Here is a 27,969-nt window from a genome sequence, read left to right as displayed (position 1 = left end):
AGTGCCCGCATTCAATGCCTTGATTCGAGATTGTTGTTCGGGGCAAAGCTTGCAGTGAAGTGACTTATAACGGAACGTGTGTTTACCGTGAAAGCAATAACTGTGGCACGTTAGAAGGCTGTGGAATTTTCTGAAGTTGTAAAGCGGCCGAGAATGATGGGTGAAGACTCAGTAATCGAGGGATTATGGGCTGCACAAGAAGAAATGTTATGCTTACTGCTGTCCCCCCCAAAAAAAGGCGTTCATGCTTTACAAATGTGCGCAGAATGGCCAGACCGTTACATTGTCTGCTCGAAAGCAGGAAATCTGGTTTTGTTGTGCGTAGTTCGCTTTGGAGATAGCGCCCCCTGCGGGATATTCACTAAACGCAGTTCTTTCTCTTCTGAATTCGTGGTATTTCGCGGTGCAGCGCAAGCACCCAGCCGCACTGATCAAAACCATGACTAAACGGCATCACATTTACCGAGCTTGGCCAGAGACATTCACTTTGACACGTCGTCGAAGCTGTGCAGTTCTTGTGCGTTGAAATGAGCAAGCGTTTTACGACGTCGGAAGCTGGCAAAAAAAGCTGTATAGGGGTATGAAATTTTCTTTTCACAAGACTGCATTGGGCTCTTTTCTATAGCTACTTCCGTCCTTTCCATATTGCCACAAATGCTGAAGTAAATTTTTTGAGACATCATCCCACTTCAACGTTTCACGCAGAGATTAGCAAACTGGACGCTCTTCTGATGGACCACCCTGACTTTCTTTTCTCCTTTCGTTGCATGCTATCTCTGGCACAGTACGCATGTAGGAACTGCACGATACAACTCGAGAAGCCGTTTGCGTGATAGTCTCTCAATAGCCATATCTCTCTCTGGAAGAAGCGGCCGCTGATTGTTGCATGCTCCATTCTAGACCGAGATCCAGAACCTTCGCGCGAAAGGCGCCCAGCCTCAGGTGAACCCCAAAATGGAAGCCGAGCTCGAGGCCCTCAGGAAGAGACTCGACGACCGGCAGAAGCAGCTGGACGAGTTCGAAAAGAGGCTCAAGAAGAAGAAAGAGAAGCTGGAGCAAGCCGAGGCTGCCCTGCAAAAGGTTCGTTCGCATTCTTTTGCGTCCCATTTGTGCAGTTCCTGGTCCTTCGCCTCTGTGCATGTCCTCTTGGCGCCTCACGTTTAGCACCACCACACTTTCTCCTCCTCCACCTCTCATCCTCCTTTTCTTCCTTCTCCTGATCATCGTCATAAACAACATCTCATATTTCGCGCCCCTGAAAGCTTAAAGAGGCGTGTACGCATTATCAAAGCTGCATTACGTAGGCCTTATGTTCGCGTGAAACAGCCTTCTCTTCATTGGGGATTCTCCCGACGTCATCGGGTTTCTGAGTCGGTTTCTACTTTGAGCCAAACAAATACGGTTAATGTATGCAGCACTTACGTATCGTAAAGATAACATTGGCAAACATGGTGACACTGCAGCTTCCTTTTCTGTGTGATTTGTTGCCGTGGTGGTTGTGCTCTCGCATCGGTGATTCACAATTTACCGGAGATCAACGATCGCTGGTAAATTGTTAATTAAGCTTTCGCTTCCTTTCGGCTCACCTAAATCAGAAGTTACGAGCGGCTAGTGCCGTTAGAGCGGTTAGCACTCGCACGTCCTACGAAGCTCAGGGGATTGAGGAGCACTATCCCTCTCAATTCCTTGGGTTGCAGGGCAACTAAAACTGCAGAAATGCTCCAGCACATATTCCTTACAGAAATTTCTTTACACAGTGTATAGTAAGCCTGAAGATATTTGCTTATAAGGTCCATAGACAGTACCCGAAGTTGTGCCCTTAAGCTTTTTGTGAACTTTGCCTATAGAACAGCCTTAAAATGGGAATCAGCTGAAAAGTAATAGGCGCGAATGAGTATTGTCAGTAGACTGTCTACAGATGCCAGGCATTTATTTTCCTTCCAAACGAAAGGCGATGTTGCACCGGCACTGACGCGGAACTTATAATTTGGCTAAGCAAAGACAATAAGTGCCATATCTTAACAACAAGGCTGCACCAGAAACATACACCTGTCTTGGAAACCTCAGTCATGCTGTTGAATTCTCTCGTTGCTGTCTCGAACATTGTTGAAGATATGGATGTTTGGCCGGCACGTCTCGCTGTTTTGACGTCTTCGTACTCGGGCGCCATCACCTACCTGTCCACTTAACCACGCTTTCTTGCGTCGTCAGGCGGGCAGCACGGAGACGGAACAGGAGCTGGTCCGGCAGCTGGCCGAGTTGAAGATGCGCTGCGCCGAACTGGAGACGAGGCAGCCACCGCCGCCTCCGACGGGAGGAGCCAACGAGGCCGAGCTGGAGCGACTGCTCCAGATCATGTCTTCCCTCGAGGAAGAGAAGGTCAATCTCAACGCACAGATCAAGCAGCTGCAGGAGTGAGTGCCGCACAGACACCCGCGTGGGGAGGCGGGGGGGGGGGGAGAGAGAGAGAGAGGGGGGGGAAGAGAGAGGGAAAGGCAGGGAGGCTAATCAGACGGGCCTCCGGTTTGCTACCCTTCACGGGGGGGTGAGGGAAAGGGGAAGGCGGGTCGAACCGCTATTGCGGCGAGTGCGATGTTTTATGTGGCACATCTAAGAGGACACCAGTGAGCGACACCGAGTCAGTTCACTCGGGGCATTTGTGTTCTTTCGGTACTGTCTTTTCATTTGTTTGTAGGTAGATCTAACGAAAAAAAAATCAAGGTCAATTTATGCCTTTTTTTGAATGAATCACCAAAATTTTCACAAAGCTGGTGCGGCGGCATGACGTCACTGATCTTTAAAGCGTTTCTTTCTTGTATTTCGGTCGTTTTGGTGCAGGTAACGCACTCAAAGCTTGCCAGGTTTAGTCTTTCGTTCCTTTAGAATGTAATGTACTTCCTACTACCGCTAACTACAAATTGTTTCAGCAAGGTCATGGCAAGCTTTCCACTTGTGAGTTACCAGAATTCAACCAACTTAGTATTCTTCGCTGTCCTCTTGCGCAAGTGAAAGTGTTATTTACTATGATCTGAGGTAAATAATAAATAATTAATTAAGCGACCTTCAAATGAGTGATGTAAAGACAAGTCTTCAAAGAAAAAGTTGTAAAGCCTATTGATGAATATCCAAATATTTTCCTTCCTTGACGATAGCTGCCGTGGTTTCAATATTCCTCGGCTACAAAGAGAGCGAGCGAGATTTGAAGAAAGGTACCACGTGACTACGCCCTCAAGCGCGGACACATTAGAGCCCTCAAATTAGGGTACCTTTACGCGAGGAGTACATCAAGGCACCCTACCTCAAACGTGATACCGAATGATTGACTCTGCACCCAGACCGAAAGGATGAATAGGCCGCGAAAAAACAGACAGGTGATGACCCCACCCGTCATCTTCGTAACATCGCCATTCGCCGACAAAATCTCCTTGCCCTTTACGCTGCCTGTCAACAGCAAACACAGTTTTACGAATTTCCACGCGTTATTCATCGCGTATCCAATCGCTTAAATACGCAATATATCTCGGCAAATACGGCAGTCAAGACCAGTGTATTCGATCCATCTCCGTTGCTCAAGGCCTGTTCATGGCGTTCGGGCTGCGTGCAGCGTGGTCCACCGTTCATGGCATGTTTGAGTGCACTAATGTCACGGTGCAAAGTACGTTATCGCGTGGTATTTCTATCGAACCTCGCGCTCTTTCTTTGCAGCCCGGAAAACTAAAACCACAGCAGCTGTCACCACGAAAACAACAATTATTTGGACATTTCTCAATAGGTTCTACAACTTCTACGTTGAATATCTTGCCTTTACATCAGTGCTTTAACAGTTGGTTAATTAATTATTGTTAATTAATTGTCTAAGCTCATAGTAAAAGATACCTTAACTTGCTCAAGAGGACAGAAACAATGCTAAGTTGAGTGCATTGTCGTAACGCACACGTGCATCTTTATTTTTTAAACTTTGGCCTGGCTTAGCCGTAACACTATGTATTCTCGTGTAAACGATGTCGAAATAATTTGTCAAAGCGAGCTGGTGCACTTGAGGGTTGCGTCACCACGTGCCTTTAGTTTTCATCAGTTTTCTTGCTGGCCAAGCGTGCTGCCATGGCAAAGGTGGCCGTATTGTTATTGAATTAACGTAATTTAGCAGTATGACGGAATGTTCGTCTGCGGTGAATCTTCAAACTTAAGAAGAGCACGAGAACTTTTTTTTCACCACTCGAACGACCTCTCACAAATCCACAGTGGTCGATCAAGACACATCTCACGATGAATCCAACGTTCCAACAAGGGGCTTGCCTTTGTTCCGACGTAAACGCGTCTCCTCGTCAAAATGTAAGCTCCAGCATGAGGCATTCCTTGTTCTATATTGTTGACCACCTACGGTATCCGTCTTCCCGTGAACCACTGTTGTTTAGAACTGCCCCAAACCGTCATTATTCGAAGATCGTGTTTTTTTTTTCTAATCGCGTACGTTTACAGGTCAAGATGCTGCAACATTCTGTTGGGGCTTAAGTACTCTTGTTGCGGTGGCGTTTGGGTGTCCTCTCTGTTGACCTCCTGCCTTTCTGTCCGCAGGGCGCTAAAGGACCGAGACAGCAAACTGAACGCGCTCAAGCGGAGCCAGCAGACGGACAAGACGCGAAGCGCCCAGATGATGGACGAAGCTCGCCGGAGAGAAGGAGACCTAGGTCGAGAAGCTTCCAAAGCTCAAGTGAGTCAACCCGTCTGTTTCTTTTTTTGTTATTTGTAGTCGTTTTTTGTAAGGTGGCACGTAGCTATCCCTCAATGAGCTCTGCAATGTGTAACGAACGAAATGTTGCCGAGAGGCGCTGGGATTGTCCAGACTATTTGCTTAGCAGGTTCGCGGCAAGCGGGCTATAAGAAAGCTTTACCTGTTTGTAATTTTCTTGGCCTGATAACCTTGGATGACGTTAGACGGCCTTGTGCTGCCGCTTTCTTGCGCGTCACTGCAAGAAATGCATTCACCATAAACCGAGCCGTGACCTTCGATATGGTCGAATGGTCGTTTCTCCGGAAAAGCGATGGCAGGTGGCAGAGTGAAGCGTCACGAGATTCGGCAGACGTCACCACGGCATGCGTTCTCTGGTCATTTGAGCGCATTCATGCTAATGCAATTCAGATGCCTCTATGGGCCGCGAAACCAATGGCTAGCGCCGGAAGTAGCATGACTGAGTTCGCATGGCTGCAGAGTGCGTTACGTGAAGCGTCGCATGACTGCTGTCACATGATCAACAAATGGAGTTTGGAAAGGCTGCCTTGATATGAACATTGAAAACCGCTATTGCCGGCTATTGTCGCTTGAAACTATAACCACGGATTGGTCGTCTTACTGCCCCGAGCGCAGCGCTGGCGACAGCATAAGCTTCTCGGCCTACGCAGTTGCCTCCGAGATGGTTGACAGTGTCACCGGTCGTGACGATGATCATTCTGGGCGAGTGTAGTGGTCTTTGTCAAGTCGAGCATCTCGGAGGCTAATATGAGAGCTTGTAGCTTCTTGTAGTTGCTGGTGCGACTTTAGTGGTGCTTCTGTGAAAACGGCCACAGACCCCCCACGGTGCCAGATCTCCTAAACACTGTCGTAAGGCGTTATTGGTGTCGTATCGACAAGATGTACGTTTTTAAGCTTGAATGACCGGATCAATGGGCCCGGCCGATCGCACATAGCGCTATTACGGGAAAACAAAAACGTAAACCTTGCGAATTTGTGTGTGTACTCAGAAAGGGCGTTCATACGCCACAGTGCTTTGCATGAACAGCATGGCAATGACGACATTTCTTACTAATAATAAATTCCCTGGATTGGCAACTACTGACCCCGATGATCTACAAGTAATCTTTTGACACTTTGTTCTGCAAAGGTTATTTCACCGCATAGCTCAGTTGTGTTAGAAAAAGCAAACTTACGAAAGCGAACAAAGCAGTTTGGCGTTTTCAAGTTTTATGTTGTCGTTTGTTTTCTGTACTATGCATAAAAAGAGTGATTTCTTGTTGATATTAGTGAAAAGAAAGCGGAAGAAGACACGAAATAGGTGTGTTGTGTTTGTGGTAACATTGAAACAAGACAGGTGGAAAAAATAAAGCACTGAATGAGTAATTGAGCAATTGAGCACTTGCTTAACTGAGCAATTAAGCACTGAATAAGTAATTGAGGATTCAAGTCATCCCCGAGAACATACCCTGGACAATGTAGCCACCAAGCTAGATCTGCCACTGCGGAAATTGATAAAGGCGGCAGCTTTTAGAGAACAGCAAGCAGTGACATCTTACACATCTCCAAATGATGACGGGCCGAGTCTGGCGTTCTTCTGTGGACATAGTACTGATCCCATTTACCTTTCACGAAAGAAAAGTTACTAGATGAACAAGCAGCTAGAGAGTAAAAGTTGTAAAGTGATGTGAAGCCCCATTTTTCACGGATCCTGAGCAATCACATGGGAAGAGAGAGAGAAGTAAATGCAGGGGCGTTGCGCCCGGTTGGCTACCCTGCCCTACCCTACCCGGGGAGGAGGAGGACGAAATAACAATAAGAAGGAAGGAAAAGATTCAAATGTCGTCACGCCTTGTGGGTAATCCTCAGAACAATTCTTAAAAAAAGGCACTCAAGTTGTTGTGAATCGCACAAGCGTAGATGCTGACTTGAGATTATAAGAAGCTGTTCAAAAATTGCGAGAATCTTTTTAATTTTCCTTCTTGAACGGTTCCTGCGATTACGCGAACTTTTTTGCCCTGGTAAACAATATCCTGCGTTTATTTCGCTCAGCCACGTTTGCTATTCATTTCAGGCTCGTCTAACATGTGTCAGTGTCCGCAACTTTCGAATGTCATCTGCGCTGCCTTTCATCGTTCTCTTGCAGGGGCCTGGTCCAGCCGGTTTCTTCTCGAGTTTTTTCTAATGTTCGTTTCGTTACGTTCACATTCTCTGTTGACGTTTGAGACTCACGCTGGGGCGTTGGTTTTCGGGCTTGGAACGATGCGTGCTCGGAGGTATCGTGAGTCTTTGGATTTGCCTCTCATCTAACGGTGAATACCGAGCACTAAAACCTGCGCGCGAGATTCGTTCGCTTCCTTTTTTTCCCTTCGCAGTTGCCTACAAGCGTGCACTATTATACGAGGAGTCGGTTACCGAGAAGCCGGGGAGTAAAGCTAACTATACTGCCTTAAACGAAACGAGACGGGATCTCTCGCCGGCGCTGAAGGACATTTACATGTTGCATATACATATACACTATAAGTATCTCTCGTCGTTAACGCGTTGCAGCGTTATTTCACTTTCGCTTGTTCTATAAGCACGTGTGTGTGTGTACGTTTGCGGTGCGCAGCCAACTTGTACTGTACGGTTAATACGATCTGAGCGAGTCAACCGGTTTCTTGGGCTTAGCTGGGCAAGTTCCCGAAACGTTGGGGCGCCGACTTTAGGGTTATTACAGTAGCGGCCTGCTGGCACCTGTTGTTAAGCCCCGAGAATGATATTTTTTAACTGTCCGTCGACGCAGGCTGAAGGCTTTGGTGAATATGGGCGTTTGGGGAGTGCAGGGAGCAGAAAGCCGTTTGTTACATTTCCGTTGTTTTTGAATATTTTCGTTTTCCCTGTGGATGGGTCAACGTTTGTTTGACGTTTCCTTCGTTGTATCTCTGGTTTTGTTTGCGATTGAGTTGGGGTTCGTGCTTTTCTTTTCTTTTTTTCTTTGTCTTTTTGTTTCGGTTTGTGTCGCACTGAGTTTGAGCTGTTCTCGGAGAGGCTGCGGGACCCTGGAACGGGGCTGTAGTCGCAAGCCGAAGCCGGTGCCACCCGAGGGTTGCTGACAGTGTCGAGGCGATCTGCAGGAGGAAGTCGCACGGCAGCGAGAGCGCATTGAGGCCCTGGAAGAGGCCCTGCGGGAGAGCGTCGAGATCACCGCCGAGAGCGAGGCCGAGGTGGTGCGCCAAGAGTCCCTGCTGCGGGAGGCCCAGGACATGGTACCGTACGCCCTTGCACGTTGCATCAGTGTGTGATCTCTACTCTGTTGCTCCCTGGCTGTTGTTGCTTTGTAAGGTAATCGTGCGAGAGTTCATTGCGAATAACTCGGTTCCCTGCTAAGCTCGAGGGTAAACTATTGGGTGACAAAGTATGAAGCCCAGGAATATGTGTTGCCATTGCATGTTGTTTCACTTACAAGTTACGTTGTAAGGACGTTGTGGGAGCGTCAATGTCATCACACCCATTTCCCTGCCAAGCGGGCAAATAAACTTTTTTCTTAAAGTATAAACTATAAGTGTGAAGTATAAAGTATTGGGCGTGTATAAATCCCGGGAGAGGGTATTTCATCAACGTTCTATCTGTGCTTTGGTTCGCGGTGTTGCTTTGAGCGTTGCGTTATGAATCGCTGTGAGGTTGTCACGTGTGCGTTTTTTGTAGCAAGCTCATTTCCCTGCTAAGAATGCATGCATACGTGTACCAAAGCGTAGGCTCGAGACTTCCTTATCACGCGCCTGTTGAGTGTAAGAGAGCAATCGGAGGCGAAATAGAGGAGAAAAACAAGAATATAGCGCTGTTTTTCAAACTAGACAAGCAAGTACCGCTTTCTAAGTCGCAATTAAGCAAAATTTATCACGTCGCACGCACCAGTTCCGAACGAAATTTGCGCGCATACTATCCATTGGTTCAGCAGTGGGAGTCCCTTGCACTGGGATTGGGATCCCTTATCGATTCAACAAACAGTATATTGTGTTTCGTGTGAAGCTTCTCTGCGTAAATAATGCAGAAACATGGGCATTAATTTTGAAAGCTTGTCATTCTCGAATATCTACCGCGCACTTTAAAAAAAGTCACGCTTTCTCAGCAAGGGCGAAGCAATAAATGAGATAGCAACACATTTGAATGTTATACGCAGTAAGGCTAGACCGTCAGTGACCGGCCCTACTGCGTGTTTCTACTTTATTCTTTAGATTTGTCCTGTTGCTCTTCCTTTCCTCTTTCCTTCCCCCCTTCCTATCTTCCATTTCTGTGTTGCTGTCACCTCCCTTCTGAAGAGTAGACCGGCGTTCTGCCCCTTCCCGTGGCAGTTGCCAGCCTGCTCCTCGCTTTCCCTTTCTTGTTAATTGTATCTATGTGTTCAAAACAAGTAATAATAATAATAATAATAATAATAATAATAATAATAATAATAATAATAGCAGCCTTTAGGAACAACATGAATTGTAGTTCCATGAGCTTGCTAATTAAGCAGCTGTGCCTCGGCGTAGCCAGACCGATATGAAGACAGGCTGTTTTACCACAAGGTCCGTGTGAAATGGTTGCGTTGAGAAGCGACGCCCATGGGCAGCGGGTGCAGGTGCGAAGTGGACAACTGCCGGAAGTAAGGATAGTAGTCTTATCGGCTCTATAAATTTGTAAACATGGGTATGCTAATTAAATTAACTATAATTGTGTCAGCGCACACGGAAAACATGAACACATCACGCTCGATGACCGCGGACACTAGCTGTCAAAACGCTGGCTTGAGGAAACGCGGCAGCGGCAGCGAGCGACGTGTGACCTACGTGCTGTGCATCGCTTCAACTCAACCGAGCGCCGAGAACACACAGCACGCACAAAGGTACTAGCTGCCGACGCACTTAGGCTCTGCCCTCAGCGCAGGTCTAGGTCCTCCTAGGTCCTAGGTCTAGGTCCTCTAGGTCTAGGCAGCGCAGGTCTAGATACGGGCGCGCGTGACCGCACCCAGCCGCCACATGCGCAGTTGCATAGGGAGTAGAACGCCCCCCCTTCCCCTCCTCGCTCCCCTCCCCCCAGTGCCTCGCAACGCTGGGTGCCTCGAGCGCGACGGAAGACGGCGCGCTTTCTCACCGCTTACCTCCGTTTCGCGCAGGCGAGATTGAGTCGCCGTTCGCCGGCTCCCCTCGCACGCTTTCACTCGCACACACAGCGTAAGGCGCGCGGAGACAATAATATCGCCCGTTCACTTTATAAGGAACAGCAAGGTGCCGGCGACGGCAGAAATGCGCCTGGAGTGACCATATAATTGCTAGCGCAGTAAATGCAGACGAAGGGAACAGGATATGAGAAACGCTGGCCTTCAACTGAAATTGAAGAACATAGGTTGAGAATCAACATGCCCTACTGCCATATTTTATTTCTCTCAATTTTGAAAAGAGCTTCAGCTAAATACCGGTGTTCCTCCTGTTCTGTTCTCTTCTTTCTTTAAAACTCTGAAGATATTCAAAAATTTTACATCCGGGAAGAATTTGTCCGGCGTCTTGCTTCTTCGTGCCTCGATCACAACAAGTTTAATTCTTGGCATTCTCGCAGGTAACGGACTTGGAAGCCCAACTTCGTCGCGCGAAGAGCAGCGGCGAGTGCGTCCGCTGCGGCAGCTGCCCAGACCTCAGGTTCCAGATGAAGGACATTGGCTGGAAGGCCATGTGGGCGGAGCGGAAGCGCCACCTGGACGAGCTCTACGATATGAAGTGAGCAATGCCGCAAACAGTTCTTACCTTTGAGCTGCGAAAACGTGATCACGTGAGCACTGGCGTAGCCAGAAATGTTTTTCGGTGGGTTGGGAGCACTCGCTTGACCGGGGACATGACCAGGGGAGGGCAGGGGAGAGGAGGGGGAGGACTGGCAGGGCAGGCGGCATCCTGGTTCAGGATTGCTAACTTACGCTAAAAATACGCGCGACGAGAACCAGGAGCACAACGTTACCGTTTTGTCCAGTGTGCTTCTCGGCATTCAGGTACACAAATGTTGGAGGGGGGGGGGGGTCACATGCCCGGTGGCCTCCCCTCGCATCCTCCCACCCCCCTGGTTATGCCCCTGCCTGTAAGGCAAACATATCCCATGGAAACAGCATTTCCTGCGAAGACCGGGTGAACTATAGTTGCAATAACTTGTGACGTGCACGCGCGCCTGGTGGTGAAACAGCCTGCGATTGGTGGAGACATGACAAAAGTGGCCACGCATGCATGGCGTCTTAATTCAGAGGTTCGTCGCCAGGATTAACATTGCAGTGATGTACGTATGCTGGACTTACTGCCTTTATTTTTTTATTTTCAATTTCGCAGAGTAGTCGAATGTAAAGCAGAAAACTCAATGCGTCGACTTGTGGTTGTACTCGCGCAGGACTGAAATGAAAGGAGGACGTAAACGGGGTGATTCCGAGGGCGAGTGTCATATGTATATTTATTTTATGTTATACCGTGTACCCCAGCCAACTTTAGCAAAGCTGTTCAACGAAATGAAAGCGATTTAAAGAAAACACGGTACAAGATACAATTAAAACACTTACGGTGTTGGGTCGCCAGAGTTCTTACAACTGCCTACCATAATTCTTAACATCGTATCTTGCACAGTATCTTTTAAAAATTTTCTTTCGTTGAACAGCTTGGCTAGCTATACATGCTCACAATGTATCGGAATTCTTTTCCTAGTCCGTAAAAGGGGTTGAAATGCTTCCAGGTGACTGATAATCGGGGGTCAAAGCATTAGTTGTTTATTTAAAGCCCAAAACTAAATTGATACTGCATTTTAGTGATCCCTGCTTCCTGCTTTGAGCAAAGTATACATATATACTTTAGATAATCCGAATTTAGTATTCGTCCACACAGCAGAAGTCTGTTCAATATTAAATACGAAACTCACAGGTCCTCACGGTCCACTCGAGTGGCTGTAATGCGACAGCACTGACGTCCTCGTGACTTAATCTATCTCACGGTAACCTACGGGTTATAACGTTAAAATCTACTACTGCTGTCTACGAGTCCACAACGTCCCCTATAGTCAACCGAGCAACAATCTTATAAATACACACATTGTGCCCCGATGTCTGTACCTGCCGACCGACACCTTTGACTCGGCCCACGCTCCGAACCACAAGACCATCTCTATGGAACGTATCGTTAACTTACACCGGAACGGCTCGTCAGCGGCCACAACGCGGCCACTCACGTACGCGAAAATCGCACAGAAGCATTAGCATCGAAAAAGGCATCGCCGCAAGATACCGGGATGCAGGGTTCGCCCTACTACGCCTTTTGCGCTGCCTCCCGGATCGGCGCGCATGAAGAAACCTGGTTGCAACGCCGTGGGTCTGGTATTGAACTGTTTAATGGTACCACGTTAAAAAATATACTGCTTCTTAAGTACAGAATGAATCGGACATATGGAGTGCACATCTTGATTTTTATATGCTCGATGCTATTGCATTAACGTAAAGAACGGGGCTTCTTAAGTATGGAAGGAAGGATAGATCTTCATTAGGCCGTAAACAACAACTATCTCATTCAAAGCGGGCACCTGAATTAACAAACCTCGTTAGAAGAAAGTTACGAGCAACATGCATTTCGAGGCCGTGCTCTTTTCGAGTGTATACTGACCGAGCATATTACTGGTTAGTGTCGGAGACCTCGGGAGAAAAGGCGTGTTAAGCATGACGTGGCCGATGACCGTGAAAATCACGAGTTACCGCACGGTTTGGTTGGCTCTTGTATTGTCTAACGTAAAGTGGTTCGCAGGTTGGAGGCGCTGTCGTCGGCCATCAGCGAAAAGGACGCGCACCTGGCCCTGCTGGAAGAACTGCCAATCCAGGACGAGAACACCAAGCGCCAGGCGGAGAACCTGCGCGCCGAAAAGCAACGCCTCGTTCGGAGGATCAAAGTGGAGGTGCAGTATACTTACGTCGCAGTAACACCGCAGGAACAATGAGGAACTCATGCTGCAGCCTGTGGTATATGAGATCGTAACACGAATCTTTCGTCGAACGGTCGTAACTTGTCAGTATTCCCTTCAGACGCTGCGCGCACAACTGCGCATGCCAAGACAGCGTCGCAAAAAAGCAAGAGCACCGACACAGATAACGGTACTCAAAACGCGTCGCGTGGATCTTGAAACACTTGTTATCGAACCAGTGCTGCAAGTTTGAATAATTTGCATGAGGTGCTTTAGCAGAGCGAGTTGGAAGGTAGAAAGAAGGCTGGACGAAATTGCTGTCGGTCTCAGTAAGTCGTCACGTCGCGGGTTCGCTCCTTGATTAGTTTTATTGCAATATTAATAAGTTGCGTCCAAATCCGCAAACCCTAGTGGTTGCCCCTACTTGGAGAAAACAGATGCGGATCTCGAAGGCTATACCTTTGCTGGTTGCACGCGGCGGAAGCGATTGCGGGAGCCGGAAACCCGTCATAATTGTCGGGTTTTGAACACCACCTACATACTCACTCTCGAGGCGCAGAAACGCCGTCGGCGCATGCGCGGTCGGTTCACTCGGTTATCCTTAAGGGGGGCCTCCCGAGACGCGTAGAGTGCGCTTGGTATAGCTAAAAAAAAAGAGTTAAAAAGAGAGGCAAAGCGAAGTCGACGCTAGAGCGGCCATGAGCGCTGCGAACACTATAGTCATCCTAGCGTTACTGTTGATCTGCTGCACGCATGCACTGCTCCGAGCGGTGCGGGAAGAAGCGTCAAGCTAACGTTTATGTCATGCTTCACTGGGTGATTACTAAAGCCGACGGTTTGCCGTCGACCTTATCTTGCGCACCACCGAGGTGCGACGCCCCCCCCCCCCCCCCCCCCCCCCCCCCCCCCCATTACGCCAGTGTTGTGTTAGACGCCTAGTAACTCCAGGGCGCTGTAGCGGGAGTCACCCCTCGTGCTGCGCCGAAAGAAGACATGTCGTACCCTCGTATAGTTAGTTGAAGGACACCGTCTGAAAATTTCAAGCGTAACGTTAAGCCTTGCTATCCTAGTCAATGCTTCGGCCTTCGGGGGTGAAACTGAAAATTTTCGTGTGTTTAGCTTTGTTTTGGGACTAACCGGGACTTTTCTTCAGGAGGCGGGAGGGGAGGGGGGTCTAGCCGTGTTTGTGGGCCGATTCTGAATGCGGTGCAGCAGCCTAGCCAAAGGATTTCCTTGAGCCTACCACAGTGGTAAAAACCTTTCCCTCGTGACAGCTCGCGTTTTTAGTTTGTTTTTAGTTTTAGTTTTAGTTTTTAGTTTTAGTTTAGTTTAGTTTTAGTTTTTAGTTTTAGTAGTTTGCTACGCCTCTGGTCGCAGACGCTGTACTGGTTTGCGAACTTGTCCTTGTGGATGCGCTGACCCAAGTGCCCGTTGCCTCCCACATACGGGTAAACACAGGTTGGTAACCGTAGCGCCACCCACAACACATATATTGCAACATAGTGCCAGAAATAACCACCTCCCAAAGCAGCTAAGCGTTCTCTTAGATCGCAACCGGGGTTGGTTCCTCATATTTTTTTTCCCACAATGTTTTAGACCAGGCATATTTTTCGTGTGGCTGGACAGGTACTTTCCAAGTATGCTAGACGGGAAGTTGTTGATGTTCTCATGTTTGACGTCCATGTAGAGGGCTCTCGCACAGAGTTCGCACTCCGCAAATTTGACAAAATGCAGTAAAGAACAGAACATTCTTGATACGTTCTGCACCTGTATACTTTGCACGATTCTGATCAGGCACAAAGGGTGGCGAAACTAACTTCTTCAGTGGGCAGAATTAATTCATGCCTGAAGTTGGTTATATACAGACCAGTCTACGCAACCATAGCACGTCCTAACGTATTAAACTATACCTTCCTTAGATGACATAGAGATTTGCCTTTTGTCCAACTTTACAAGTTGATAAAGTAGGCGAAAGCGAGAATTGCATTTTGCAGCAATGACAATACCCCGGGCGAAACGAGAAGATAGACTTGCACCAATTTGGTTTCAAACTGAACTTGCGCAGGGCTGAAACTACGTTGGAGTAAACGCTAATTACGCCGATGGGGCTCTTAACCTGGTAGCTTCAATAGCAAACCAGTAAATAAGCGCCAGACGTGGCTCATTGCAGGCGGGCTTTAACTGACATAACGAAAATTTCGTCACTGTACCTTATATATCTCCGAAGGTATAGGCCATCGTGACAAGAAACGACTCTCTTATTATTTCTTTGGCGGTACTATCGTCGCTTCGAGCTCATCTGATCTCTTTGACATAAATGCCGTGGAACTTTCAGTGTAAGGAGCCGATGTTCTGCCATCCAGTTCAAGAGTTTTCTTAGCACATCTGTTCTGTCCGAACACAATCGACTAAGCTTTATGTTGTCGACACTTTTTGTCAAGCCCAAAATGTCAAGCTGTCATTTTCGCTTGCTGCAGAACGAGAGCCGTGTCAAGATGATCGCTGAAGCTGACGACGCCTTGCAACGAGTCAACGGCACTGGAGACCACGACACGGTGAATGAGCAGGTACCGTCAATGTTTCCATTTGTCTCGTGTCTGTGAATGGGTAAACACTTCCGCGCGTTCGGCAGCACCGAGAGACTTTACCATCTGGGTCATGGTTCAGAGAACAAAACATATAGAATAGCATTTAACTAACCTAGTTGGCTCATAGCTAAGACGAGTTTTGAAAAGCTGAACTGCAAAAAAAAATACAAATGACTAAGAAAGACAGATAAAGACATCACTGTACTAACAAATGAATTTATTTTCGCGCGTGCAGCTACATATATTATGGTAGTGTCTAACGCCTATCTCTCGTTCCCAGAGTAGGGTCGCAAACCGGAGACTATCTAGTTAACCTCCCTGCCTTTCCTCTTAATCTCTCTCTCTCTCTCTCTCTCTCTCTCTCTCTCTATGGTGGTAGTGTGCACGCTAAAAGGAAAATACAGACACATAGAGTCCGTGCCTCGTATCGGCCACGTAAAGGGAAACGATAGGTGATTGCATGTCACCTGCCGATAAGATATGTTTCTTTTTTTTCTCTTTAGTCATGAAAATTACTGAGGGCGTGCTTACGCACGCACTCTCCTCCTTAGCTATCTCCATGGCCTCCAGGGTTTCCCCGTTTTTCTCGCAGCCGCTTTTGGCTAAAACGCTAATCCTGACTGCAAAGGGCTTGGCATGCACATTTTCTGCTGTTGTGCCATTTCTGCTCCAGTGACGTGTCCACGTCCGTCTTTCTTAGTCGTTTCCCTCTTTCCAGTTCAGCCGTTCAAAATTCGTCACAAGCGTCTACCTTGCGGCCCTCAGTCTTACGTGAACCGCGATGACCCGCGTACTGCGCACATATAATTACTCCGTCCCCTCTCCTCCCTCTCACGCCGAATTTTGTACTTCTGCAGCTAGCAGAGAGCGCACGCGACCTACCGTTTTATGTCCGCGAAGGTTGTGCATGATTTCTTAGCTTTCTGCCTTACTGCGAGGCCGTTTTCCCGCGTTGTGCGCAACTCGCTGTAGCTTGATCACGTGCGTGGCTAAAAGCAGTAATAGATTCGTAGTCTGTATTCCCTTGAATGCGCGTTTCTGAATTTTTGAACGTTTGAGTAGTGCCTTTACCCGACTTCCTGACTCATTCTGTTGCCTTCGTAACCATGCACATAGTTTCCTGCCACCATGACGACGCCAACTAACATGACGTCATTCTCTGCTGGAAAAACAATTCGCTCTGTTTTGTTCTGTGAATGAAACATGTTGGAATACGCAGTATTTCAATATGTATCTCAGGTTCCGCCAGATCAGCTACAATGTGCCGCCTTCTGTTGAGGAGGCCGCCTACAGGCCGCCTGTTCACGTGACGTCACGTAGGCAGCTTGGTTGTGCTACTCAGAGCTTCCATTGTGCTGGCGGAGATAAGCGGATTGAGATGAAGCGCAGCTTTATCACCGTACTGGGTGTACAACAATATGGCGACGTCTATGACGTCACTGCGTGCCGCCTGGACGTCGTAAATCCTGCTTCTAGTCCGGATTATAACTTATTTCCGTTACAGCTTAGTTTCTGCACTTTGCTGCGAAACACGGAGCTTAAACAGTGACTTGCTCTGATCCTTCCTCGGAGCAGTTCACGTAGCCCCTACACTGTAGTGCTCTTCGAGGTTGTTCTGATGCCTCGGACACAGCACTGCATATTTGACATATACACAAGAAAGCCAACAGGCAATGAAGCCAAGGAAAGCTTAAGGTTCGGCTGCCACCGGCGGCAAGTTGTTTTGTCAATTTCCATTTTCAGTTACCTTATCATTTCTACATTTCAAATAAAGCTAGAAATAACTTACCCTAGGCTTTACCTGGGTTGACTGCCTGTCGGCCTCGCGTGGCTGTTTCTGACAAATGAGTGAGTCCCTCGGTTTTCCTTTTTCGTAGCTGACATTTGCTGCACCGTGCATGTTATGTCGCGTGTATCTTGGACCCCTATTCTCCCTAACTATCATTACATCACGAAGCCAAAAACAGTTCTCAGGGAAAAAAAAATATTTTACGGCCCTACATCGGAACGACAGAAAGATGTGCGAGTTTCTAGAGATTCCTGGTTTGATGTGGCAGGCGTCGTCGAAGACGCAGGCACAAGGAGGACTAATAGGACAGCGCAAATACTAATGCAACACTGCTTCGCGTAGTTTTCTCGTAGTTTAAAGCTGCACCACCGGTTCTTGCAGGATGACAAGGCGGACACGTCGTGATCTCCCCGGACTTCGCTCTGCCACGCTGCTGCTGCCTTCGATTCGCATAGCCCGACACGGCTGAAAGCTAGCGGCCACGGAAACCAACGTCCTGTTCGTTGCGTAGCCTTCCATATACCGCCTTCCTCGATTCCATGTGACCACAGCCTTCTTTTCGTTATCGCTTCTGCTGTTATCTGTGCGACGCGATAATACTCGATTTCTTTCTTTTTTTTTTACTGGTACTTGTCGCTACAGCGGGAAAATCGTGAAGAACGTAATATATATTTTTTTATTCCGTTCGTTTTTCTCACCGTGCCAAAAAACTGGACGGGACGTCCTGTGACGAGCTCAAACTCGCACATTGTGAAGGCAAGGATTCTTAATTCTTAACCTTGAGGGTTTTTTTTTTTTTGTACAAAGAGTCAACCTGTTGACTAGTTCCATATGTGAATTTTTTGTGACAGTGAAGGAAAGACCCATATTCATTGTTTTCTCCCATAATATAAATCCACAGCGCTGTATATCTTACTGAGAAACAAAATACCAAGAATATTTACTTGTTACTGTAACTCCGCGACCAGTTTTTCTGAAGTCTACGGGGAGCGATACCCAAACGATAGCTATACGTCTTTTTAATTATTGTGGCATCCTATTTTGTTTATATGACTTGTTTGTTTAACGCAAGCTGATGTATTTTTTCTTTCTTGTATATGACGAGCAAGTTGCCGCTTTTATTGACTGTACATATTGCGTGTTTTTACGAGACGTGTGCTTTCGTCCGCGCGTCTTCATCATATACATATTGGTACGTGTTGTGCGCATTTCGAACACCCTTTGGTATCATCCCTTTTAGCTTGTGCTGCATGTTTATAGGCGAGAAAGCAATCTTTCTTTCTTTCTTTTCCCCTCCAACGAAGCGTTGCGCGGCCATGTCCTGGAATCGGCAGAAGTTCTCCAGGAGTGGGACAGGTGGGCAGCCAGATTACGTCACACAAAGTGGACGACTGGCCATATTAATCGGAAACCTCACTTCGCAAAGCACTTTGCGCGCAACTCCGGTGAGTTCGGAGTTCGCCGGAGTCTTAGCTACGACCCGTCGGCTGTCGCACTTGGTCGTGGCGATGAGCGGACGAACCGGGAAGCAACGCAAATTGTACACGTAATATTGGTTGTTGAGCCGATTTCACCTTTGCGCTATGATAGCGAAGGCACCGGCCAATGACAGAAAAAATGTTGGAAACATAATCTCTTGCGGCAACCGAGTGAAAGAACGTTGATGCATAAAATAAGTCAAGCTTTTATGAGATATATGGATGCTCTGCGAGTCTGTAGAAAGAAAAGTGAATAATCGATCGTACGTAAGGCACACGCATTACTACGCGCAATGTTTGATTCATCACGATGAAGTAACAATGTGAAGATTGCACACGTCTTCAAGGCACGGGAGACGATTTCGTGCGTCGCTTAAAGTCCCGGGGTCATGTATCTTCTGCCAGACCATTGAGCTGTGTCCCGTCTTCGCGCTTTTGTTTCACGATGATTAAGGCACCAACAAGCTGACATTTGCACCGTGCTGTATTTCACTCATGTTGTGCTGGTAGCGACCGAGCGGATAAACTCTCCGCGGATCAGCAGTGAGACACAGCGTTGTTCATTCGTTCTAGCTGAAACAATCGTAGGAGCTGGCCTTCGAATAGTGATTCAGCAGATTTCAGTCAAGAAGGAGGAATAACTAAGCGCACATATCACTAGATCGAAACAAGGTTGTACTGTTATCACATGTAGCTGTGGAGACATAGTACTCTGGCGAAAGGTGACCTATGAGCTTAAATGTTTATAGCACGGAAGAACACTTAACTGACACCAAGCTGAACGTTGTTTGTGACGTAAGAAGCACAGTATGGTTCTCCTTTGAGCTACGAAAAACGGATGTCTGTGTACTCGTGAAAATGAACAGAAGCACAAGGGCGTGTTACGTTACACTTACATCTGTCAGCAGTATAATAATTAGTTAATTAATTATTAATTGACAAGTAGGACGTGGAAGGAGGAGTGTGTTGCGAAGCCATCAATTTTTTATTATTCGAGGGATCGTTCAAGATTTTCACAGACGCAGTAAACTTCGTCGGCGCTCTAGTAGCAGCCAGCGGCTGATTTCGGAACGTTTAGTAATACATGCCTGGAGAATACTCTAAGTGGCCATGATCAGGTCGCAATTATTTGTATGGTCTGTGACAGTTCTGCTTAGTAAAAAGTTTAATTTTCTGTTCTTCCACCAAGTTAAGCCTATAGTGTTGATCTTGGCTTGCCTAATGAAAAATTGGGCATTGTTTATAGTCACCAATCAGGGAGTTCAACAACAATGATTCACGCACTTACCCGTATTGCATTAGTTTACCCCCAGGATCAATGGAATTGATTACTGCATGCACTGGTCAACTCGCCGAGAATTTAGCCCCCGGTACTACTTCGTTCTTCCTTCTATCATTAAGAGAAGACACCACGAAAAGATCTCAGGTACAACTGTAGATGCGAGCCTACAGGAAGCGGCAGTGGTCTTATATGCGTTCCATAATGACGAATCTGCTGTAGCAAGTTTCACTGCAATACACATGTGTATTGCGGTGATATTATTGAGCATACAAAAATAAAAATCGTACAGGTAGATGAAGGCCTCAGGAGAGCAACTCAGATTACGATAAAGCCGGTGGCGAAGAATCTTAATTCTACGGACCCATCCGAGTGCCAGATTTAGTGTTACCGTTGCAACGCCTTGAATGTCCTGGAGGCACCGTCGAACTATACTAAACAATGACATGTTGTTTACACCTAGGTGTTGAGCAAATTCTCACTTCCATTCAACGCAACACATTTTGTGTGCTTCATCACATTACACAGCTGTATTACGGTGAAGCGACTGTGAAACATATGTAAGACCTTGCTCAGGAAGCTACCATTTGGAGAAATGCTGGAGCTCCGACGTTGTACGGTGCAGGTTCAGGCAGCGATGCGATGTGAGGCTTAGACACCGCAACGAAAGCGTAGGCCCGCTCTCAATCGAAGATTTAGTGAAGAGTAATCGCGTGAGTTGCTACGACCCTTCTGTACGGCAGGTAAACGAGAAACAACTGCAAGGCGGCACGTAGTTAAAAGCCCAGAGCTCCGCTTTACGTGCGAGCAGGACTTCGTTCCGACCTCTAAATTCCCGCAGCCACCCATGTGACCGGACAGGACAGGCGGCTCCGCAAACAGCTCACTTCGGTTTCTCGGCAGAAGCATCCGCTTTTCCTTTGGCAGTTCGGTGGGTCGGTCGGTGGCCTTTCACGCAGCGTGGTACAGCTAGCTATGCAAAAGCCTAGACGGCGCCTACGTCCCCGCCCATGCGCCACGTCTTCAGACATTGGTACTTAGGATACGCGAGTGTTCGTACGAAGTTGAAACTGACGCCCGGAAAGTTGTGACCGCGTCATTGTAGCCAGCATCTTCGCTCAGCGGGCCTCACTGTCCCCACCGCCTATGTTATCCACGAAGCCAGTTAGGTCGAAGCCTGAACTGACAACAATACCCGGTTTCGCACAAAGTCGGGGCCCATTGCAACGTCCGGCCGTCTTCAATGAAGGTTGCAGATTTGCGCACCTGCCACCTTCCTTACTGCGAAGCCGATAACAGGTTTTGCGCGCAGCTCGTCGATGTTGCATTCAGGGCCAGCGACAACAAAATACGCGATTTCAGGTCTCACTAAACAGTAGCTACGATCGAGAGACCTTGGCAGCCGTTCAGGTATGGCTGCGGCACTTTCAGAAGGAAAACTTGCTGTTGGCGCACTAACTTGTCGGGATGGGATTATGGCCAGCTACACGCGACCGCGGTTCGCAACCTTTCGAGCGTCGAAAATTCGGGTGTGTGCTAATCGGGCTCCTCGAGAGAGATCCGGCAAGATGGGCGGACTCTCTCTCTCCCGCGAGGAGCGAGACCATATGGCAGCGGCCCTTTCTGTTCCGCTATTCTGCAGTGCCTATCTCTATCTCTCTGAGACGATTCAAATCATTCCTACGCTTCGCGCACTCCTTTCACTTATTTATCGGGCGTGTGCAGGCCAGCCACACGTGGAAGGCGTTCGTCAAGCGCTTCTCATTCGCGTTATCTTGTTTTTTTTTTCTGTGTGCCGTGTGTATGCGGGCAGCCCTCAAACTCCGCCAAACCAGGCAGGATCGGCGGTGCCTGGATTTTCCGTTTTTTTTTTTGTATTGTACGGCACCGGCTTGCAACTCACTCTTGTAGAGAGGTGCATGGTGTCCTTCTGGCAATGTAGATGAAGACGTTTATGGGAGAAGAAAAAAAACAAACAAACACTGTTGTTGCATTGTTCGTTCTCTATCGTTTGTTGTTTTTTACACACTGTTACGCGTGTACTGTCATCATTATTTACTCCTCCCTCGAGTATCTGTAAACCTTTAACTAAACTGTGTATCCTCGAAACCCAGAAAAAAAAAACTCAACAAGCGAAATGAAACTCAGCCTCTCTCTCCTCGTCACCGTGGTGTGCACTCTATAATTACTTAGGTATATAAATATATATGTATAAATATTATGTATATGTATACATAATGCATATATGTACATGTTGATGTGTGCGCATGTGTGCGTGTTTCCGTTTATGCGTTTGTCTTCGCGTGATATATAAATATGTGTGTAAATAAATCCTAGCTTATTCCATGCCGCTGCCCTGCCCCCTTCGACGGGGGAAAACGGCAACGAGGAAGATGGTTGAGCGCGGATGCTTCGCTCGGGTTCCAAGAGAGCTCCGTGACGGGTCACCCAAGCGCTAGTGTGTTAAAAGTTTCACCGAAAAACGATCTTGAGCACTTCTATAACTACACAAGTAACCCGAATGCAAGCGATGTCTAAAAGAGGAAGAAACCGAGTTGCCGCCTGCGCGTCTCAATTGGTGGCGGGTTCCCATTGGTGACTGTGGAGCCCCGTTGGTGACTGGGCCTTGAACGGGCTCGTGGTGGGCCTTAATTGTTGCACTGTCTGTAATCCTTCAGCCCGTAGCTGTACATATAAACAAAGAATAGGTGCGCTACGTTTCAAAACGCGATTCCGTTGCGGAAAATGGTCATGACGTTTCTTACGATGCTTTCTTGAATCTCTTCTCGCGTACCTGATGGCCTTGTACTTTTGATTGGCGTGGAAAAGAATACCGTTCGCTTGGCTGTCAGGCTGGGCATACTTTATGATGAGTTCTGTGAGCCAAACAGGAAAAGAACACAGGTGCAGAATAAACAAAGCAAAGAAAGAAAAGAAACTGATGCGAGCTTGGAAATAGGCTGACAACGCTTCTGGAGGCAGGCTGCTGCTGAGAGATGAGCTCTCCGCACAGGTTGTCGACGCGCCTTGGTTCACGAAATGCTTTCTGGTGGTTCTTGCGTGCTCAAGCGCAGATGTGTCCCAAACACTGCCAACGCATTTAGGCAAAACAAACTGACGTGCTTTATCGCAGTTCTCTTTTTGTAAGCGTGTCTGCAAACGTGGGCGAGAATGACCCTTTGGGGTTCGGTTGAGAACGACAAGGCTGCCACTATATACATAGGCTAAGACGACGTCACCCCGTTCGCGTATGTATCCTGTGAGCGATCGTATAGTCTGGAAGAGTGTCTGGTGTGTATAGATAGACCGAGTGAGTCATTTACAAGGCTCTGCTTCAGCATGTATTGAAGCAAAGCGAGTGTGTGCTAAGCGAATGTAAAGCCTCGGACTCTGTCACGTCAAAAGTGACCTCACCTAGAGTTAGCGACAGGTTGTCGTCATAAAGCGGCAAACGCACGGGGCGAAGCGTTCCCTTGGTGACGTAAATGTTCCAAATTATTCACTGTATTTCGCAGCCCGCACCTTAGGACAGTGAGGAACATCGCACCAAAGAACTGACCGCGACAGCTGACAGAGGGTTTAAGAATAGAGGAGACGTACTAGCAGAGACGATACCGCGGAACAGGAAGCTAACCGGCGGCAGCTCTGCTGGCGACATCTTGCGACACACAGCGGTCAACCATGACACGCTGGAAGTATTCGCGTGTTGCACGACTCTCTTGTTCGGAAAACATAATTTACAAACATACTTTCGTCATTTCTGTCTACGTGGACGAGTTTACGCCAGCTGTTAAGCCTATAGCAGTTGGTCACCTCAATCGAATTACAACGCGATTCTGTCAAACAAAACTTCACAAGATGTCGTTAGTATCGTTGTCCTCGCTTCCACGCCTTCCGGTACCCAGGTGTCCGTTCAGCTAGCACGTCTCCGCTGTGCTAAATCTGTCTGATGTCTTGAAAAAGCACCGCGCTCGTCGTAATAACCGTAGGCCCCTTCATGCACAAGAGAGCATGCATCTTGTCTCAGTGGAGACGAAAGAAAGACGAATTGAAAGAAATTCAATGTAATAGCAGGAAACACGCACAAAGTTCACTTGGAGGCATTAAGAGTGTACCCTTTCGCGTATATATGCGACCAGTATAAATTTCTTTGGACTTTTTTTATATTTGTATCGCCTCTTTATATATCTGTATTCTAACATTAGCGCTTTAGTATCACCCGCCATTACAGAGAGGCGCTCACGAATTTTGATAGTCTAAAATTATTCTCCATGCGTCGGTGCTTTCTGGGAGCTGCCCACGCAAAAGGCGGTCGCCTCAGAAACGTTGCAGCAATGCAATGGGCGCATTAAGCTAGAATTTGCTTTTTTTTTTACTTTTAGTGGCGCACATAATATAATGACATACACATTGTCTAAATCTGATCACACTAGCGTTATAGAATCACGTGGCGACAGTTAACTTCTATCAATATTGCTGCCATATTCAAAAATTTTGCAGTAATGACATCTCGAGCGCTACAAAAGCTCATCGCACACTAGGAATGTTAATTGCGAATTGGCTGTCTCTTTGAACAAGCGTAGTTTTCATAAGTGACCTTCTGGAGGTAATGCATTAAGTAGTGTAGATAAAAATGTCAATGTCGTCTAATCGCACACATCACTTGACAGGTCAGTAACAGTTTATGGGCGTTTCAGAGTTCTAATGTTGGTATGACAGGTTTGGTCGATCGTTGAATTACAAGCAAACATCTCCAAACTAAAACCAAGACTCGAAAATGATGTCATACGCTATACCTCATGAGGTTGTCACTTACTGCTTTATCATAGTGTTTTTGAAAATCATGTGATGGTGGTTGTATTTGGGGGCTCAAAAAGAGGGCTTTGAGAGATTGTCTCATTTTCATTCCCCTCTTCGGGCTTAAGACTTGTCGCATTCAAGAATTGAAGCTGTTGAGGTGTATATGTTTTTCAAGAAGAGCTGCCTTAGCACATAAACAATTTCATCCGTTTCCTTCACTACTTACGCGCAACTCAACTAACAGCATGAATTATTCTAGAGTGTACTGAAGGGAAGCCAAACATAATGTATCGGAAGTCGTGTCATGTGAGTGTATTGACATGGGTAAGGGTTTCCGTGGGTTAAGAGAGGGCCCTCTGCGAGCCATCGAACTCCTGAGCGGTGTACTATGTGTATGTGCCCATAAGCGTTTGTGTTCAAGCTTGCACGTAGCCAAAGCGTAATTGGTCGTAGGAAAAAAAAAAACTTAGGCCACGACAATTTCTAGTAAATTGCAGTGGAGGCCAGAAGTGACAGCGCCCAGATGAGCGGGCCACCTTTCCATGAAGGCATCGTGATTTTGAAAACTTTCGTCAAGGCCTCATTTATAAGCACGTTCTTTGCCAAGATCTTGTTGTTGTTTTTCAGTTTACGTCGCTGCTTTTTTTACTGGCATTGGTAGGAAGGAGGGAACGTTAAGTCCAAGGACGCTCCGAAAAGGACGTCACAGTGCACGTGAAACTACGAAACTATAGCCTAGTTCAGATAACGCTTGCGAAATCAAGGAAAGAAGCAGGGACAGAAAAGACAGGGAGACGCACGTAACGGGACGTTTTCCTGTCTCTTCTTGTATCACTAGGGAAAAAATCATCTTGCGTTCCGTTTACCTAGAATAACTTCTGTAGGCTGCAGTGAGTTGGTTCTACTTGTGAGCTGCTTTTCACGGCAGGCCGCCACGCTTCTATACTCCATCTCACAAGTCGTTTGCAGCGCTGCCTGAGGTACGAGGCGTACACAAGAAATATCGTTCCGCAGCGAAATATAGTTCCGGGCGTAAACGTCTGGTTAATGACAGGATTAGGGTGTTCTGTTTTCGCTTGGCACATGAGTTTGTTGCAGCGATACGACACGTGTTAGGACATTTGCGCGTGCACGTAGTATATACCTCGAATTCAGCAGCCGCTCAGTACATCACGCGGCGCGGATGAACACATCTCAAGGGGCATTCGGCCTTCTCATTGTCTAAGGAATGCTGCAGTTTCCACAGCGCCGCTAACGACTTGCGAGAGGGAGTATAAGTGAACGTAGCTCTTCGGCGCATTTGAAGTCCCTGCAAGCGTAACTGATCGTCCCGATCACTTTCTGTCAAAATTTTCTTGCACGTATGGCCAGAGATTAGGCGTCAAGCAGCTTTAGAGACGTTTTTGTTGCATGTGCATGGGCAACACTTAAAAACCTTTTTTTTTTTGTATTCTTGTGGTGGTAGCAGGACGTTACGTGATATTGTCGGCAGCAGTGACGGACGTGTTCTCTTGCGATACATGAAAACACGAAAACACATACAGAATGGAAGAAAAAGAGCGAGCGCCTAATGAGAACTAACGATCTCAGCCGTTTGAGTATATTACATCTAGAGCGCGCCCCAGTCATTGCACGGAACGGGCGTGCCGACAGCAATACCTTTTTTTTTCTTCCCCGAACTCCTCAGTGTTACCCGGTGCAGCGGTGACACCCGGTCACCCGGTGACACCAATGACACCCGGTGCAGCGGTGGATGTCGCTCCCTCGACTGCACCTTTCATGTTCGCTTGCTGTGTACGCATGTAAGTTTCGCCGCAGGAGGTGTGGCGAGATGCGCGTGTTTTTTTTTTTTCTGTGTGTGATTGGCACCTGACGCTGTGTGTGTCTGTCTATCTGTTTCTCTCCCTCTCTCTATCGCTCTATCACTCGCTATCGCTTTCTATTTCGCTCTCCAACAGCTCTGTCGCGTGCTGACTGTTCCCGAGGAGAGTGCATATGCTATGTCTGAGAAAAAAAATATTGAGGGCATTAAAAGCAAATCGTTTCATCGCCAGCACGGTTCTGCTGTTTATTATTTTTCTTCGAGAGGGTGTGGCGGAGATCTGCCATGGCTGAAACCTTGGTGTTCAAATAAATATCTTCTTACGTAAGTTCCACAGAAGGTCAATTCGCAATTCAATGCTACATATGAGAACGGTGAACAAGGTGTCGTTCTCAATTGTCGGGTTTAGACACTCCGACCACTGCCGTTCGAAATAGATGGAACCTCTTTTTTCTTTTTTCTTGCACTGTAGAACAAGTGGTGCTGCATCATCAGTCAAACTGTTGTGAAGGAAGGAAAACATAAAAATTTAGCGAAGCGTTAAATTCTCACAGAATTCAATGTGCATTAGAAGCTTGCTTTGTACATATTCTATCACGAAAAGCATAAGCAGGCAAGTTATTTATCGCAGTACTGTAACCTTGACGTATCGTTTCTTTTTGGGTGTCTTCTTCATTTAATCTCCGGTAGTTCTTCGAACGATGTAGTCGACGTGCTAAATAAATAATAAATATCTGCCTCGAGTAGTCGGCAGAACTTGGTATTCTTTCAAATGCGACAAGCTTTATTCAAATCGGCTCTGCGACCAGTAGATAGATGCGGGCGTCTCTGCGTCCTGCGCGGATCTGAATGGAGATCCAAGACCCGAGGCAAGACCTCCTCTCCAACCCGCGAGCAACGGCGTCGTCGTGTTCCCAGCGTCTCGTAACAAGGAACCGCGCGCTGGAGCGTAATGTTGGAAGCACGGACCAAAGCTGCCTCATCGCTCTTCGTATACAGCTCCCCCTCCTCGACTTTCCCAGCCTCCTCCCTTGCCAATACTGTTATTCTCTTCTTTCAATCGCGCTGCTATCGTGAACGCGCGTTCCGCGGATAACCCCGCCTACCGTCGGACGACGCCCGCCCCCCTACGCGCCAAACTCTCAAATCGGGGGGAGCGCTCGGTTCTGAGAACCAAGCAGCAGCAGCAGCAGCGCCCTTCTCAGAGTGGCATCTTCGTCTACGTCGACCGAGATACAAAACCGTCGTTACGAGCTGGTGAAAGCACACGCCTACATTCGCGTACACCGAGGCAAATAGTTTGATCCCAGAGGCGTTGGGCTGGTCATCTCAGCTGCTTGGATCGCTTGCGGGTGTCCGACTCGAGAGAGATTCCCCGGTGTTCGACGCGTGGGAGGTGCTGTGCCGTTCGTCGAGACTGCCTGAACGAAACTTGGGTCGACCGACTGGTTTAGACTGCGAACTTCGTCGTTTCCTTCAACGGCCCGACCTCCGAATGTCGACCGAGCGGATTAATCTGTGAACATCGACGTCACCCCCGCGAAATCGAGGG

The 27,969-nt window shown here is 47.6% G+C and overlaps 1 protein-coding gene across 1 annotated transcript in view; it reads left to right on the top strand.

Moving 5' to 3' along the window:
* Positions 1-26,652, top strand: part of LOC142585277 (uncharacterized) — a 151,407-nt gene extending 124,755 nt beyond the window's left edge. The window contains exons 8-15 of the mRNA XM_075695909.1: positions 901-1,080; positions 2,212-2,414; positions 4,576-4,711; positions 7,846-7,977; positions 10,307-10,464; positions 12,508-12,655; positions 15,139-15,228; positions 17,420-26,652. Of these exons, the coding sequence (XP_075552024.1) occupies positions 901-1,080; positions 2,212-2,414; positions 4,576-4,711; positions 7,846-7,977; positions 10,307-10,464; positions 12,508-12,655; positions 15,139-15,228; positions 17,420-17,443 (1,071 nt within the window). The 3' untranslated portion in view covers positions 17,444-26,652. The remainder of the gene's footprint in view (positions 1-900; positions 1,081-2,211; positions 2,415-4,575; positions 4,712-7,845; positions 7,978-10,306; positions 10,465-12,507; positions 12,656-15,138; positions 15,229-17,419) is intronic.
* Positions 26,653-27,969: the final 1,317 nt, after the last annotated feature.

The sequence above is a fragment of the Dermacentor variabilis genome, chromosome 6, assembly GCF_050947875.1.
Source record: "Dermacentor variabilis isolate Ectoservices chromosome 6, ASM5094787v1, whole genome shotgun sequence".
Lineage (NCBI taxonomy): Eukaryota > Metazoa > Arthropoda > Arachnida > Ixodida > Ixodidae > Dermacentor > Dermacentor variabilis.
Note: the sequence above shows the minus strand (reverse complement) of the source record. Positions and strands in the feature narration are given on the sequence as shown.